Source organism: Myotis nattereri (genome assembly GCF_964212035.1).
Source record: "Myotis nattereri genome assembly, chromosome: 2".
NCBI lineage: Eukaryota > Metazoa > Chordata > Mammalia > Chiroptera > Vespertilionidae > Myotis > Myotis nattereri.
In genome coordinates, this window is record NC_138076.1 from 166,548,564 (window position 1) to 166,565,161 (window position 16,598).

General features: G+C 57.5%; 1 protein-coding gene across 1 annotated transcript; it reads left to right on the forward strand.

Annotated features, from left to right (window-relative positions):
- Positions 1 to 857: 857 nt before the first annotated feature.
- NCKAP5L (NCK associated protein 5 like) lies at positions 858 to 13,661 on the forward strand (the record flags this gene model as incomplete). The annotated part of the gene is made up of 11 exons (XM_081082650.1): positions 858 to 980; positions 1,703 to 1,771; positions 1,885 to 1,923; positions 2,639 to 2,758; positions 5,646 to 5,759; positions 6,711 to 9,331; positions 10,790 to 10,949; positions 11,219 to 11,300; positions 11,624 to 11,932; positions 12,009 to 12,151; positions 12,767 to 13,661. The coding sequence occupies 11 exons, from the start codon at positions 858 to 860 to the stop codon at positions 12,980 to 12,982; spliced, it is 3,996 nt and encodes a 1,331-aa protein (XP_080938776.1). The 3' UTR covers positions 12,983 to 13,661.
- Positions 13,662 to 16,598: the final 2,937 nt, after the last annotated feature.

A 16,598-nucleotide genomic window follows, 5' to 3' on the forward strand; every position in this document is an offset into this window, starting at 1 on the left:
GCTTCGGTGGGGCCGGGAGGCAAGTCGTCAGTTGTAAACCGGAGCCTCCGCCCCTTGGCATGAGGAAGGGTTTCCCATCTACTGGAAATTTCCACAATATTTGTGGAGAAGAAGGAAATGAGCGCTTTCCTCTGGCAGAGAAATTGAAACTCAAATGGAAGATGAAGCCTAGTCAGTACCGGCAGTAACCATGGCAACAGTGTGGCGGGTGGGGCGTCACACGCACAGTTCAGGTTGGAAGCCTGGCTCGCTGTGTTCATGCAGTGGCAGGCTGGTCTCTTTGGTTGGTGCTCAGTCTGTCTCTTGCACACCAGGCATCACACCAGGAAGTGTAAGCCTGGGCAGTGACCTGAACATGCCCTCATGGAATCGAGAGTCCGGGGGAGACGGTTACAGACCTGAGTGGACTTGGATTGGAATAATCCAAGGAATGATAGGAAGGAGCGGGCCAAATGGAAAGGCGGGTAAAGAGCCGAGCCCCTGCAGAGGACCAGGGATCCTTGGAGGCAGGCCAGCCCCTCCCAGTGTCGCCAGGAGGATGCAGTGTGCCAGATGGAGGCCAGTCGCGGCGGAGAATTCAGGTTTCTCAGCTCCTGGCCAGTGCCTGTGTGACCTGTGACAGGCCGAGTGCAGTTACGGGGCTTTACAAACAATGGTTTTTGTTCTTCAGAGGGGAAGAGTGTCTTTCTCCCGTGACCAGAGAGCTTAGACTGAGTTGTTACAGTGTCCGTGGCACATCGGTCCCACTGAGCTCAACTCCGAGAATACTAACAAGTTTCCTCTTTGTCCTCCTCCCCGGCTCACCTCCCGGGCCTGGAGCAGCCTGCCTGGCCTCTCTCACTTGTTCCCAGGACCTGATGTCAGAGGCCATGGACCAGCTGGCTGGGAGTCCTGAGAACCCGAGGCCAGGAGAGGGTGGTGATGGCGGCATGGAGCCGGGTACCTGCCAGGAGCTCCTGCACCGACTGCGGGAGCTGGAGGTGGGCACAGGGCGCGGGGGGCAGCAGGGCTGCCCTGTCCTCTGAGCAGCTATTTATCATTATTCATGTGATTCCTAAATCGTGCTTTTCCCTTGGTGGGGTGTTTGGGTTTGCGGCCCTTCCCCTCAGCCCCCTTGGCCAGCTGGAGCGGAGATGAACATTCTTAGGAGAGCTCCTCTGAGAAGCCCTCTCCCTGCCCTTAGCTCTCTAGGCGAGGTGCCACTCAGGGACAGGAGGCATGCCCAGGGGCAGGCTTGTCCTAACCCCTCAGTGTCTCCCTTCTTTACCCCACTTCTCCCCCACATTCATGCTCTGAGGAAAAGGGTGGTCACAGAGGAAAAAGGGTTTAGATGTCCTGGCACTCAGGATTTGAGGGATAAGGACATGGATCCTTAAACGAAGGCCCTACATCACATTCTTAAGGTCCTGCCAGTCTCCTCTGCCCTCTCCCCAGGGAAATCAGGGTTACTCTTGGCACCTCCCACCTTAGGTCCTGGTCACTGACTGAGGTTGAGGTTACAGAAAACCAGACATCTGAGCTCTGCCTTCTAATGCCCTCAGCCCATCTCTATAGGCCTCCCCGTGGCAGAATCCATCCAGAGCCAAGAGGTGGGCAGGGGTGTAGTTAGTAGACTCCTTGCCTCCCCTTACCCAAAAGGAGTTTGCCCTGAGGGAAGAATGGTCCCATGGCCTCCTTTTTGCCCTCTTCCCGCGTCCTGCAGGCAGAGAACTCGGCACTTGCCCAGGCCAACGAAAACCAGCGGGAGACCTATGAGCGCTGTCTGGACGAGGTCTGTGGGATCTGCAGTGGGACTGATGCTGGGGAGGTTTGGGGAGCATAGCTTGTCTCCTCCAGATAAAGCCTGTTGGCTGACATCTCTGCCTCGGGGCTTTCTGTCCCCAGGTTGCCAACCATGTGGTACAGGCACTACTGAACCAAAAGGTAAGTGGCCATTGGAGACATTCTCACCCCTAAGTCCAATCTCCCTGGGAGAGGTCCTGGGTACCACAGGGGACCCCTGAGCCTTCTCAGCTAAGCCTTTGGTGGGGGCTAGAGGAGGGAGCTTGGCGGAAATGTCCTATTGGCCCAGTGATGCCCGCATCCCTCCCCCACCCCTCGCTTCCTCACTTCAGACAAGCCTGTACTGTTTTCTCTGGAGGCAGGGGTGGCATAGGTGAGGCCAGATCTCTGAGTTATGGTACCTTTGATTTGGGCTTGAATCCTTCTCTTATTCTGGCCCCAGATTGTAATGGACCTGAAAGCAGTGTTGATGTTGGGAGCATAAGGTGGCATCTAAATATTTACTGAAGCACTGTGGGTAACTTCTCGACACATGGTCCATCTGACCCCTAGATCTTCTTCTGCCTTGTATGGACCCTTCTTTAATGTGTGGTTTCTAAGAGGCGCTGGGCTGGCTCCAGGATTGGGGAAGGTACCAGTGGGAATGGGATTCACCTCCCTCCGTGGGTGGTTAACTTTAGAGAATTTACCAACCCCTGAGGATTTGATAGCCGCAGCCTCCTTCACGGAGGAGGCTGCAGGAGAAGGGCATGCCCGGGAGGAGTGCCCGCTGCTCTGATGAAGGGAGCTGTGTGCTCATCCACCCTCCCCGGTATGCTGTCCTTCTTTTCCTCCCCCTCCTCCCGGGCGGCGGCAGGACCTTCGGGAGGAGTGCATCAAGCTGAAGAAGAGAGTGTTTGACCTCGAACGACAGAACCAGATGCTGAGCTCCCTGTTTCAGCAGAAACTCCAGCTCACGACAGGCTCCCTCCCTCAGGTGGGCATAAGCCATTCTCCTTCCCTCATCACACCTGTTTCCTGCCTCCCCCAGCCCCATCATTACCACCACCCACTTTCCCCCAAAACACCTACAGAAGCAGGCTGCCCAGCGCTCCCTCCATTCTGGAGGCAGTCCATCCAGGGAAGGCCCGCCTGGCCTGATAGATGTGCGCCTTAGACGGGTGAAAACCCCCTGAGTCCCCTCAATCCGGGCTGTCCCCCACCTTGCAGGTGCTTCCCTCCCACGTGGATGGGATCCCTTCTCACTGACAGAGAGGTTCCTGCTTACCCTCCCCCTGTGTGGGGAGATGGGTGGAAGCTGAAATTGTAATTATTTCACGCTCCCAAGGGGCCCCTTTGGCCACTGCACTGCCTCTTCTTGGCCAGGGGCTGGGGTGGGACCGGGTGGAAGGCACTCAGTGCTTGGTGTCACAGAGAGGTCAGGAAAGGCACTTGGCCGGATAACTCTGTATTTGTGCACATTGCATACAGGGTGGGGCAAAAGTAGGTTTACAAAACACAGAGTTTATTCTTGTATTATTATTTATTATTGTATTATTTTTCCATACAAACAACTGTAAACCTACTTTTGTCCCATCCTGTATGCTCACCCACTGACTCAGACATGGCCGTAGACCCTGGTTGGTCCCTGCTTCTAGCCCCGACACCCGCCTTACCCGGGAGAATCAGGAGCCCACTCGGAGTGAATCCTGTGCTCGTTTGGGGTCACGCTGTCAGAAAGCCTCAAGGATGGGGTGAGACACAGGGGTAGGAGGGTCAGGAGGAGCTCCGGGTTCTGAAGTCAGCCGGCGCACCTTCACCCCACCTCTGACCTTGACAAGAAGAGAAGTACCTTCTGTGTGTGTGTTTGTCTGATACAAACCAGGCAGCTCTTGGCTCCCAGACCCTGGGCAGGATGCCCTCAGCTCCTGGGAGGCCTGGCCCTGCCTGTCTAGAACCCCTGTCACCAGGCAGGTACAAAGCTGAGCGAATCAGCCGCAGGGACTGCAGCCCCCCTGCCCTGGTCTTGCCCAGCTACAGGGTTCACCCTGGAACTCCCAGAGGCCTAACCACACTGGCCGATCGCACCCCGTCCATTCCTCCTCAGTAACTAGTGATAAAAGAGGTATAGATCATCCTTAAGTCATTTTTTTTTTTTTTTACTTAAATTAATTCTGGGATTTGAATTTGGGCTTTTTAGATGAATTTTGGGGTTTGGGGTCATAGAGTCATCTTCCCCAGAGGTAATTTATGACATAATGGAAAGACCATGAACCTCAGATAAACTCCCTAACTTAGCTAATTCTTAGCTATGTGACCTTGGACAAATTATATAATCTTACAAACCAGTTTTTCCTTCTAGGTGGGAATAAGAGCACCTATATTGCAGGTTGTCATGAGGATTAAGTAAGATAATAAATAGTGCTTGGCCCAGAGTAGATGGTCAGTGTTCGGCAGCAGCTATTTATCATTATTCATGTTATTCCTAAATTGTGCTTTTCTAGGATGAAAGCCCCATTGAGATGCTAATTAAGCTCTTGTTATGAGTAGTGCCTTTGCCAACACATATGGAACTGGACAGGGCTGTCGCCTGTGCAGAGCAAATGTAACCCCTGACGGCCGGGACTGCCGAAGCGAAGGCAGGTCTACAGGCAGCAGTAGTACAAAGCAGAGTGACAGCGCCGCCCAAGAGCCAGAGGTGGGGGAGGCTGGGCACAGAGACAGGCTGGGGAGGGCTCCCTTAATGAGGTGGCATTGGATCTGGGCCTTGATGGATTAGAGATTTAAAGAGAGTGCAACGGGGGGCGGGGGGGGGGGGGGCGCAGAGAAACGCGATTCCCTGTGGAAGGAACAGAGCAGGAAGCCTAGGCAGCGGCAAGCTGTTCAGCAGGGCTGGAACAAAGGGTGTGTGAGGAGCAGTGAGAGGCAGAGCTGGAGCCGGCGTCGGGAAGACCAGGCAGGCTGGGCTGGAATGCAGGCAGAGGAGTTCAGACTTGTCTTCAGTGAGCAGGCAGAGGAGGCTTTGAGCACAAAGATGCTTCAGGGAAAAAAAAGAAAGAAAGAAAGAAAGAAAAACATGCTTTAGGCTGCCTTGTACATCGGAGGTTGAGAAGCCACCCAAGTCAGAGAGACTGGAATGCTGAGCAGCATCCAGCAGGAGGTGTGAGGATCTGGGCTGAAGGGGCGGCTGCAGGCGGCCAGAGGGGAGGCAAAGACGCTGCCAAGACAGGATCTGAAAGCTGCAGAGAGTGAGAGACAGGGAGGACTTAAAGTTGACTGCTATCTAGTTGAAATGCCAAAGCGAAGGAAGTGACATCCTCAGGGACTGAGAGAGACGTGACCCATGATTCAGTACTACTTCTGTAATCCTCAGAGTACAAGCTTCACATGAGACTAGTTAAGGGAGACAGAAGTGATAGCTGACACCACCATCTCTTTTCTGGATCCCAGTAATAAGTCCCCTTCCCTTAGTCTCAGCCTGTGATGCTGGGCTCAAAGGTAGTGAGAACAGGAGGGGCCTCGCTGCGCGCTCTCTCTGTAGCCAGGGAGGAGGTCCTGAGGAAGAGCAAAGCGGTTCTGGACCTGCAGTGGCACCTGGGGTGGGCCTGCCACGGCCCTTGGGCCCAGGAGCCACGTCTCCCCTCCCCCAACGCCCCTGGACCACCCCACCTTTCTGCCACCTGGGCATGCCCTTCAGTCCGCCTGTGCCTTGGTCTCCCAAGGCTCCTTGACCAGGTGGTGGGGACAGTGGTGAAAGCATACCTTGGGCCAGGTGATGTCCCTGAAGGGGCAGCTCTTTCCTGCCCTGGGACGGGAAGGCCTAGTTCATGGGGAAGTAGGGACCTGGGACAGAGCACCTGTGCTAACTCTGCCTCTCCCTGCAGATCCCACTTACCCCACTCCAGCCTCCATCAGAGCCACCAGCCTCCCCCTCCCTGAGCTCCGCCGAGGGACTGGCCACCTCGCTGCCTCTGGGGCGCTGTGCTGGGCAGAGAGAGGTAGGAGGGCTGGGCACGGTGGTCAGTGGCTCCGCTGGCCATGGGCTTGTCCGTTGCCTCCGTTGCTGATTTCTAATGAGTCCCAGGGGAGGCCATGCCCCGTGCACAGGTTCCTGACCAGGCTGTGTCACCTCAGACCAAGAAAAATAGGTCCCCTTCCAACCACTGGCCTTGCAAGCAAATGTGTCAGTTCTGCAGTAGGAGCCACGGCTCCCTTGTGTGCCAGCCACTGCTGAGCACCTGGGTCCCATCTGCCTTACAAGGTTAAACATAGTGAGCACCCGTTTTACAGGTGATACTATGAAGCCTGAAGATTCAGTAACTTGCCAAAGGCCATATAACTAGTTAGTAGTAGATCTGGTTCTTGAGGCTACACAGTCTGGCTCCAGAGCCCATGGAGTTAACCACTATGTCAGACTGGACTGGGCACGAGAGGGGGCCGGGCAGAAGCCAGGATGGGCTTGCAGTAGAGTCATTCCCAATCCTCTTCTCCATGGAGATCAGGTCAGCAGGCTGCTGTCTGACCTAAAAGGGCCTGGGCTTGCTGCAGTGGCTTAGGAATTGGCTGCATCACATCCCCTTCTTGAGTCTGTGTTCTTTCTGAGCCTGAAAAATGAACAGGCCTCCCTCCCCGGGACAAGCATAGCGGTCAGTGTTGTAGGTGGTCAGCCCTGCTGACCCAAACAGCAGTGGGAAGTGGTGGGAAAGCAGGGCTGGGATAGCCAGGAAGGGAAATGGGGTCCCCACCCAACCCCAGTCATGCCAGGAAAGAGTGGGACTAACCAGGGCTCAGTGAATCTTAGGGAGGATGAGCCATCGTATCCCAGGAGCTGTCCATTCCTTTTGGGGACAGAGACAAAACCAGGCCAGCTGTGTTCCTGCCACACACAGTTATGCGCAGCTCAGGCCCTGGGTCTGCACGTGGTCTCCTTATGCTGTTTCTCCCCCAAGGTGTGTTGGGAGCAGCAGCTGCGGCCAGGAGGCCCAGGACCCCCGGCTGCCCCACCCCCAGCGCTGGATGCCCTGTCCCCATTCCTTCGAAAGAAAGCCCAGATCCTGGAGGTGCTCAGAGCTCTGGAAGAGACTGACCCCTTGCTTCTCTGCTCACCTGCCACCCCCTGGCGGCCTCCAAGCGAGGGTCCTGGCTCCCCAGAGCCCATCAACGGCGAGCTGTGTGGCCCACCCCAGCCCGAGCCCTCCCCCTGGCCCCCCTACCTGCTACTAGGCCCTGGTAGCCTGGGAGGCCTGCTACACTGGGAGCGCCTCTTGGGGAACCATGGGGAGGAAGAGGGTGCTGGGCGGCACTGGGGCCCTAGTAGGGCCTCCCTGCAGGCCCAAGGGGCCATCTCTGGTCCACCCTGTGCCCCAGGCAGCAGCTCCTCCTCCTCTTCTGATGAGGCAGGTGATCCCAATGAGGCACCGAGCCCCGACACCCTGCTCGGGGCTCTGGCCCACAAACAGCTGAACCTGGGTCAGCTCCTTGAGGACACAGAGTCTTACCTACAGGCCTTCCTGGCCGGGGCCACCGGCCCACTCAATGGGGACCACCCAGGCTCTAGGCAGCCATCCTCCCCAGACCAGGGCCCCCCACAGCTATCCAAGTCCAAAGGCTTCCCCAAGTCAGCTTGGGGTGGGGGTACTCCAGAGGCTCACAGGCCAGTCTTTGGTGCTACCTCAGAGGGCCAGGAGCCCCTCCCCTTCCTCAGCATGTTCATTAGTGCGGGGGATGCCCCCCTGGGCTGTCGACCTGGCCACCCCCACTCCTCATCTCAGGTGAAAAGCAAGCTCCAAATCGGCTCCCCTTCTCCCGGGGAAGCCCAGGGACCCCTTCTGCCCTCTCCAGCCAGAGGGCTCAAGTTTCTAAAGTTGCCTCCAGCCTCAGAGAAGGTCCCCAGCCCAGGAGGCCCCCAGCTCAGCCCTCAGCTCCCCCGGAACTCCCGAATCCCCTGCCGGAACAGCGGCTCAGATGGCAGCCCCTCCCCACTGCTGGCCCGAAAGGGCCTGGGTGGAGGAGAACTGTCCCCAGAAGGGGTCCAGGGCCTGCCCACCAGCCCTTCACCCTGCTCCACAACCCCGGACTCTGCACAGCTCCGACCTCCCCAGCCATCCTTCTCCACCACGCTGTCCCCTGGGTCGCCCTGCTACGAGAACATCCTGGACCTTTCCCGGAGCACCTTTAGGGGGCCTTCTCCAGAGCCACCCCCACCCCCATTGCAGGTGCCCACCTACCCACCACTAACTCTGGAGGTACAGCAGGCCCCTGAGGTCCTCAGAAGCCCTGGAGCCCCCCTTAGCCCTTGCCTCCCAGAATCCTGCCCCTATGGGAGCCCCCAGGAGAAAAATGTGGACAAGGCAGGCTTGGAGTCTCCCCATCCTTGCCGCAGGACCCCAGGCAGCTCAGCCAAGAAGCCCAGCCAGGGGGCAGGACGGCGACCTGGAGATCCTGGCCACACACCCCTGCGGGACAGACTGGCAGCCCTGGGGAAGCTGAAGACGGGCCCCGAGGGGTCCCAGGGCCCAGAGAAGAACGGGGTGCCAGCCAGGCTTGGCACCGAGAAGGTGCGGGGAGCAGGGAGGTCAGGGGAGAGTCCTGGAGACCTGGCACTCTCCATCCCCAGGCCCCCTGAGCAGCCAGAAGCCAAGGGGGCCCTGCGGGGGGCAGTGGCCTTGGGCACGAGCAGCCTAAAGCAACAGGAACCTGGGCTCCTGGGGGAGCCCGGGGCCCGAGTCTACTCCTCCCACTCCATGGGGGCCCGTGTGGACCTGGAGCCTGTCTCACCGAGGAGCTGCCTCACCAAAGTGGAGCTGGCTAAGAGCCGGTTGGCAGGCGCCCTGTGTCCCCAGGTACCCCGCACCCCTGCCAAAGTGCCAGCCTCAGCCCCCAGCCTGGGCAAGCCCAGTAAGAGCCCCCACGGCAGCCCGACAAAGCTACCTTCCAAGTCACCTACCAAGGTGGTGCCCCGACCTGTGGCCCTGCCAGCCACCAAGGAGCCCCCCAAGCCTGACAAGGGGAAGGGCCCACCATGGACAGACTGTGGTAGCACCATGGCTCAGCCCACACCCTCAGCACCTGGCCCTGCTGACCCAAGCCAGGGCCCTGAGGGGCGTGCCCTGCACTCGGCCATTGAGGAGAAGGTGATGAAGGGCATCGAGGAGAATGTACTGCGGCTCCAGGGTCAGGAGCGGGCACCGGGCGCCGAGGCCAAGCACCGAAACACCAGCAGCATCGCCAGCTGGTTTGGCCTTAGGAAGAGCAAGCTGCCAGCACTAAACCGCCGCACAGAGGCCACCAAGAGCAAGGAGGGGGCCAGCGGGGGCTCCCCGCTCCGGAAGGAGGTAAAGGTAGAATCCCGGAAGCTGGAGGCAGAGAGCCTCAACATCTCCAAGCTGATGGCTAAGGCGGAGGATTTGCGCCGGGCGCTGGAGGAGGAGAAGGCCTACCTGAGCAGCAGGGCCCGGCCGCGGCCCGGGGCACCAGCGCCAGGGCCCAGTGCAGGGCTGGGGCCGGTCCAGGGCCAGCTGGCGGGCATGTACCAGGGCGCAGACACCTTCATGCAGCAGCTGCTCAACAGGTGAGGGCCTGGGACCCGTCGCAGGTGCTTGGTGACTGAGGAGCTTGTCTCTCCGTGGGTACACCAGAGACCGGCTGGGCACGCTTGGCCTGGGAGCTTAGGCTTCGCAGAGGTCGAGCAAAATGCTACCAAAATATTGGGGGGTTCGCAGCCTGACCAAGAGGAAAGATGGGTGTTTGTTCCCCAGCTCCCCGCCTCTCTGGCCGATATCAGGCTTGCCGAGACCCAGTTTCTCGTTTGGGAAGAGGGAACAGTCCACACTTTGCTGGATCATCTCCGGTGTCGGGTGAGGTGACCAACCTAAATGCCTGCGCACAACAGTCAAAGAGATGCTAGTTCCTGGCCATGGCCCGATGAAGTCTCACTCTGGGGTTTCCCATTCTATAGAGCAGGGGTGGGGAGCATCCAGCCCAAGGGCTGTGTAAGGCCCGTGAAATCATTTGGCCTGGCCCTGCCAAGGCATGAAGGGTGAGTTCGTTAAATGTTTGACCAAATATAGCAGGATAATTTGTTGTTGTTGTTAATCCTTACCCAGGGATATTTTTCCATTGATTTTTAGAGAGAATGGAAGGGAGGGGGAGAGGCAGAGAGAGATATCGATGTGAGAGAGACATTGATTTGTGCCTCATCTAGGGCCAGGGATCAAGCCTGCAACCAAGGCACATGCCCTTGACCAGAATTGAACTGGGACTCTTCAGTTCTATCCACTGAGCCAAACTGGCTAGAATCTTTCAGTTGATAATTTTGTGTGGCCCGCAAATAATGTTATAGATGTCCAAATGGCTCTTGGCAGAAGAAGGGTACCCCACTCCTGCTATGGAACAAAGGGGGGTCTCCTTCCCATCTTGTCCTTTGGCATCTGCCGCAGACCCAGCAATGGGAGCTGTGGTTTACAGAGTGGCTTGGGGTTGCCCTCTCTGGGCCAGGTTAAAGCAGAATGTCTGCAGGAATTGGGCCCCAGGTCTGGTGTGATTTGGACAGCAAATTCAGCTGGGCCAGGCTGGGTGTGTTGTGTGGGCCAGGATGTGACCAGGTTTGCCATTTATCTGCCACCACTGTAGCGTGGTCTCTAAGCTTGACTCTGGGTAATTTTGGGAGAGTTCTCCCATCTTCCCAGCCCCTGCTATCCCTCTGGGGTTCCTCTAGGGCAGTGGTCGGCAAACTGTGGCCCCTTGAGTGTGGCTCTTCCACAAAATACCACGTGCGGGCGCGCATGTACAGTGCGATTGAAACTTCGTGGCCACACTCAAGGGGCCAAAGAGCCGCATGTGGCTCATGAGCCGCAGTTTGCCGACCACTGCTCTAGGGTCTCTGCCAGTTCCCTTGTCAGAAGGGATTGTTGTGGGACACCACCAGGGATATGTCCCCTTCCCCAGGGACAGAGGGGGTGTCTCACTAGACCCACACTATTGGTGGGAGCAAGGCCTCCCTCATCTCCTTCTGCACTGTTGCCCCTAGGGTGGATGGCAAGGAGCTGCCACCCAAGAGCTGGAGGGAGCCCAAACCTGAGTATGGTGACTTCCAGCCAGTGTCCTCTGACCCCAAGAACCCCTGGCCAGCCTGTGGGCCCCGAAATGGCCTGGTGGGCCCTCTTCAGAGCTGCGGAAAACCTGGGAAGGTAAGTTCTTGGGACGAGGGCTGGGTGGAGGGCTGGTCTCTTGGTCCTGTCAGATCTCTTAACCCTGGAGGGCTCCCCTCCCTGAGGCCTGGAAGCTGCTGAATGCATTTCGGGTGGGGGTGGGCGGTGCTGGGAGGGGAGAGGACCTCCTGAGGGCTGGAAGGCTTTGGGCACTCTCAGATCCATACTTCAGGGGCCCTAATGATGAGGCTAGGAGAGGGGTTTGGGGTAGGGGACGAATGTGCTCAGAGGTCTCCTGTTTCCCACAGCCAAGCAGCGAGCCAGGAAGGCGGGAAGAGATGCCTTCAGAGGTCAGCCTGGCCGAGCCAGTGCCCACCTCACACTTCACAGGTCAGTAGATCAAGGGCCAAGAATAGAGCTTTACCCCTTCCTGTCACTGCAGCAGATGCCAGGCTCTGAGTGCCATATTGGTACCAATCACCAGGCGGGCCCTGGGGCTGCATAGAAATATCACTTCTTACACTCAGGGTACCTGCCACCCTTTTCCAAACCTAGGGAAGGTGGGACAGGGTAGGCAGGGACCACCTAGCCTGTTGGGCCTCGGGGGGGCCTGGACCAGGGGTGGAGCCTAGGTTGGGGCAGAAAGCTAGAAGAAGGCAGAGTGGATGAGCCACCTGCAGCCTCACATTCATGACTTACCCTCCCCTCCCCAGCCTGTGGCTCCTTGACTCGAACCCTGGACAGCGGCATTGGGACCTTCCCGCCTCCAGACCATGGCAGCAGTGGGACCCCCAGCAAGAATCCTCCCAAGACCAAGCCACCACGGCTGGAGCCCCCACCCGGGGGGCCCCCAGCGCGGCCACCACCCCTTACCAAAGTCCCCCGCCGCGCCCACACGCTGGAGCGTGAGGTGCCGGGCATCGAGGAGCTGCTGGTGAGCGGGCGGCACCCCAGCATGCCGGCCTTCCCCGCACTGCTCACTGCTGCTCCCGGCCACCGGGGCCATCAGACCTGCCCTGACGGTGAGTGTCTGCACAGGTGGGTGGGCTGTCCCAGTACTCCACCCACCACCACCTCCTTCCCCTTGTCACCACATAGATCCCTGTGAGGACCCAGGACCTCTCCCTCCTGTCCAGCTGGCCAAAAACTGGACCTTCCCCAATGCCAGGGCAGCCGGTGGCTCCACTGACCCTTTCCTGTGCCCACCCCGACAATTGGAGGGGCTGCCCAGGACCCCCATGGTGAGCATGGTGGGAGGGGAAAGGGCGTGAGACTGGCGGGCAGGGGGGTAAGGGAGAGACCAGTGTTTCCTGTGAGGTACAGCCCTTCCTGGAGGAGGACTGAGTGGCGAGCCCCTTGGATGCCCCTCTGAGCAGCCCACCCACCTCCCTTCTTTTTTTTTTTTTTTAAGACGTTTTTATTGATTTCAGAGAGAGAGGGGAAAGGGGGAGAGAGAGAGAGAGAGAGAGAGAGAGAGAGAGAAAGAAACGTCAATGATGAAAGAACCATTGATCAGCCGCCTCCTGCCCCCTACATGGGATCGAGCCGTCAACCTGAGCACATGCCCTGACCAGGAATCGAACTGTGACCTCCTGGTTTATGGGTCGACACTCAACCACTGAGCCACACTGGCCAGGCCCCATCTCTCTTCTTACATCTCTCTGGAAAGGGTTTCTCTCCTTCCACAGAACCGTGGTAGGGCTGTGCTCAGTCGTGCCTCCAGCCAGCTTCCTCTGCATGCACCCCTCCGTGGTGGGCCCCATCTGCAGAGCCCCCATGCCCGGGGCAGGGCCCAGTCTTTCAGGCAGGGCCGGGGGGTGAGGGAGCTTCCTCCTGAGCCTCCCTTCCTTTCCCAGGCCCTGCCTGTGGACCGGAAGCGGAGCCTGGAGCGCAGCCGCCCAGCCACTGCCACGCCCCCGGGCCCGGCGTTTGGGGGTAGCCGTACTCCCAGCACATCGGACATGGCTGAGGAAGGCAGAGTGGCCAGTGGGGGCCCCCCAGGGCTGGAGACCTCCGAGTCTCTCAGCGACTCGCTCTACGACTCGCTCTCCTCCTGTGGGAGTCAGGGCTGAGGAGCTGCGCCTCGCCTCGGCCCCTCTCAGACACAGCCTGGGCTGCGCTCCTCAGGCCCTGCCCCCTCGGGGCCATGCGGCTCCTCCCTGCAGGGACCAAAGAGGCAGATGGACCAGAAGGTGAAGGGGGCGCCTGGCACCCCCCTGCCCTCCGCTGCTGTGGAGGACATGACCACTCTCAGCTCAGGGAGAGACCCCACCTTTGGTCCTTCCTCTCACCCAGAGTCAGGCTCTTCCTCTGAGGGACTGGGTTCCAGGCTGCTGCCCCAGCCCTAGCTCCTACTTCAGGCTGAGCCATCTCATGGTGCTGGGCTTCCTGCCCGCCAGCTGTGCCATCTCTGCCAACCTGGCTGCTCCCTGCCCCCAGCCCCTACGGGGCCGGCCGGAGGCCCCGCGCTGGTGGAGTTTGGGGGCGAGGGGTCAAGTTGCCTTCTCTCTCATCTGCCCTGGTCCTCCTTGCTGTCTGGATGGTGCTGCCCTCCCCTGTCCCATGTCTTTGGGGTCATTTGTCAGTCTTTTTGTTGTTGTTTTTTTTATACATTAAAGCACCTGGCCCAATCCCCACTCCCCACCCTCATCCCGCACTGCGGTTAATTTATCTGTCGTTACAAATGCGGCTGCTCTGCTTCCAGCCTCTGCTTCTGCAGTATCCCCAATAAAACATGAAGGCCCCGCTGTACCCCCGACTCGACTTGTTCTGTGGGAGGATTCAGGGATGGACACGTGGGTGGAGACTGTGGGCACCAGGCGGAGGGGGTGTGGGTGAGACTCTGTCTTAGGCGCCCTGTGAAGCAACCCACCTTCCAGGGGATCTGGCTGGGGTCACCTAGAATTGAGGGACGGGTCTGCTTAGGCCTGGGTTGGGGAGAGTGCCCTGGTCCAGGGCTTGGGCAGGGTAGCCGTGGGCAGGCACTTAAACCCTGTACACATGAAATGAGGTAGGCCCTCCAGATTCTGAGCTCCAGGGGCTGGAGGGTAAGTAGAGTTAAGTGTCTGTCATCTCCTGTTACCATAAAGGGAGGCAACTGGATCCCAAACTGTTGCCACCGTCTAATTTTTCCTCAGATCTTGGGCTTTCCCAGATCATGCCTCTGTTCTACCTCATGTCAAGCAGCAGTTCCCATGGCTCTCACTTTAGGAAGGGAGGCCAGGAATGAGGCTGTGCAGAAGGGACTTCCAGGAGTTATTTCAGACTCCACATGGCATGAGGACAGAGGGTGGTTGCCGCCCTCCAGCTCTTGGATTTCCTGTTGGGCCTGGAGCTGGGCAATGATCTGAAGGTGAACCAGGTGGCAACCAGCTCATCTCACATTGGTCAGCTCCTGCCCACCTGGCTGCGAGGTGCAGGTGATTCTTCAGCGCACCTGCCTGGCACAGCCTACACGTGCTGCCTCCCTGTGGCATGCAGTCTGGAGGCCGCCGGGGCGGTATCATGCTCGGTACTCCTGGCCTTGAGGCTGGGACTCGAGACACTCCATCGTGGGCATGGGGGCCTGTAGGAGACACGTGGTGTATTGACACCACAGTTGAGCCAAAGCACATTCACAACTCAGTTATACTGTGGACACTGCCCTGGGCGCGGACGAGCCCAGGAAGAGTGGGAGCACGGAGGGTGTCGGCACCTCCTTTTACACTAGCTCCTTCCATCAGCCTCTCCAGCCTCATGCTCCGAGGAGAGTGGTAAAAAGAATTCCCCGTTAAAGTAAACACCTACCATATTGCTAGCCCTCTGGTCCCTAACCCCCACCACAGCCCAGCTGGGGGAAGCACCATCATCCTCATTTCACAGACTTCCAGGCTCAGAAACATGCGATGGTTGCCCAAGGCTGAGAAGTGATGGAGCCCTGAGAGAGTAGTTCCTTTTTGGGTGTGTGGCTTTGCTTTCTTTGGACTTTAACCTCTTCTTCCTTTTCTGGCCTGTGGATCCCTCCTGATGTGCCGGGGTGGAGAGCAATGGACTGGAAGTCAAGGGTTTTAGCCACTAAGTCTGGTTTTATGGGGAGAGCTGCCTTCCTTCTCCAGGCTTTGGCTTTCCTTACCTACAGACGAGTAGGAGAGTGAGCCAGACCAGCTGGTCCCATTAGCTCTGCTGTTCCTACCTCTCCCTCAATCTGGCCTCTCTCCTATTTCCCTTAGTTTATGTCATCATTGAAGAAATTAATAAGACTTAGAAAAAGGTCAAGTCAGATGTCTTGGTTTTCTTTAAATATCAGAATCCTGCACTTGCTAGTGTCGCTCAGCTGGTTGGAGTGGAATCCCATAGACCAGAAGGTGGCAGGTGTGACTTCCGGTCAGGGTACATACCTGGGTTGTGGGTTTGATCCTCAGTCGGGGTGCACATGGGAGGCAGGTGATCAGTGCCTCCCTCCCTCTCTCTCACCAATCAATAAAGACATATCATCGGGTGAGGATTAAAAATATATATATGTTAAAGCCCTAGCCAGTTTGTCTCAGTGGTTAGTGTCGGGTCTAGGGTTCAATTCCGGTCAAGGGCATGTACCTTGGTTGCAGGCTCAATCCATGCCCCCTCCCACGCCCACCCCTAACCCAAAATCAGGGCATGTGCAGGAGGCAACCAAACTATGTGTCTCTTTCACATCAATGTTTTTCTCTCCTCTCCCCTTCTACTCTCTCTAAAAGTAATGAAAAAAATATCCTCGGTGAGGATTAACTATGTATATATCAGAATCCCATTTTCTTACTTCCATCTTCTACTTTCATGTTCTTATCCCACTATGCCTTCTGCTTTTATGGGCTTAAGTAGGATATTACAAGCTGCAAATTTCTGCTTCTTGCCAGGCGGGCTCAAAGAAGTCTACATCATCCTTCTCTAACTTACTATTTCTTGGTTTTTCATGACCTTTTGACCCTAATGGATTACATCATTGCCTTGTTAGAACAGAATTGTTGGCCTGCAGGATATTTATTCTATATCCTTTCAGGAAAGAAGCTTAGCATCTGACTCTGGATTCCACCTCTTACAAGCTGAGACCAATGGGTGCATCCATGTTTGTGTCACCAGGGTCTGGTCAGTCTGCTACCAGGTTCTGTTCTCCAGGGCTTGTAAATGCAAGGTGTCACCTTGTCCCTGGGGCAGTGTGGGCTGACCGGGAAAATGACTGTCAGTCACCAAAGCAGGGTGGCATCAGCCACATCTGGAGCCAACTGTTCCAAGGTGGGCAGCTTGTGTTCCTAAGTCCTCCATCATGCTCCTAAGGGGTGCTGCGCCCAATGAGCCATCCTGCAGCCCTCATAACTGTGCCCGCCACACAGACCAGATATTCCGTCTGAAGTAATTCTGTGCAGGGGGACACACAGGTGAGTTACAGACGCTCCTGGGGAACTGATTTCTCCTTGTACTTCAAGGCTGAAAGGCCACTTGGTCCTCACTGTGCAGAGCACTGCACACCTCGGTTTGCAAAGGGTGCTTCCAGGATTAAGGTGGCCTCAGCGCTTTCTCCACGAACAGTGGGTGAATGTTGGCTTCATCACTCAGGGTGACCCTCCTGATTTCCCAAACAGGGAAGCCAAAACTGCCAGCCCCCCTTACTCCCATTCCCCCAAATGACATCAAGGCATCAGCAAAAGACTACAAACGATTTCAGGTTCTGCCTCA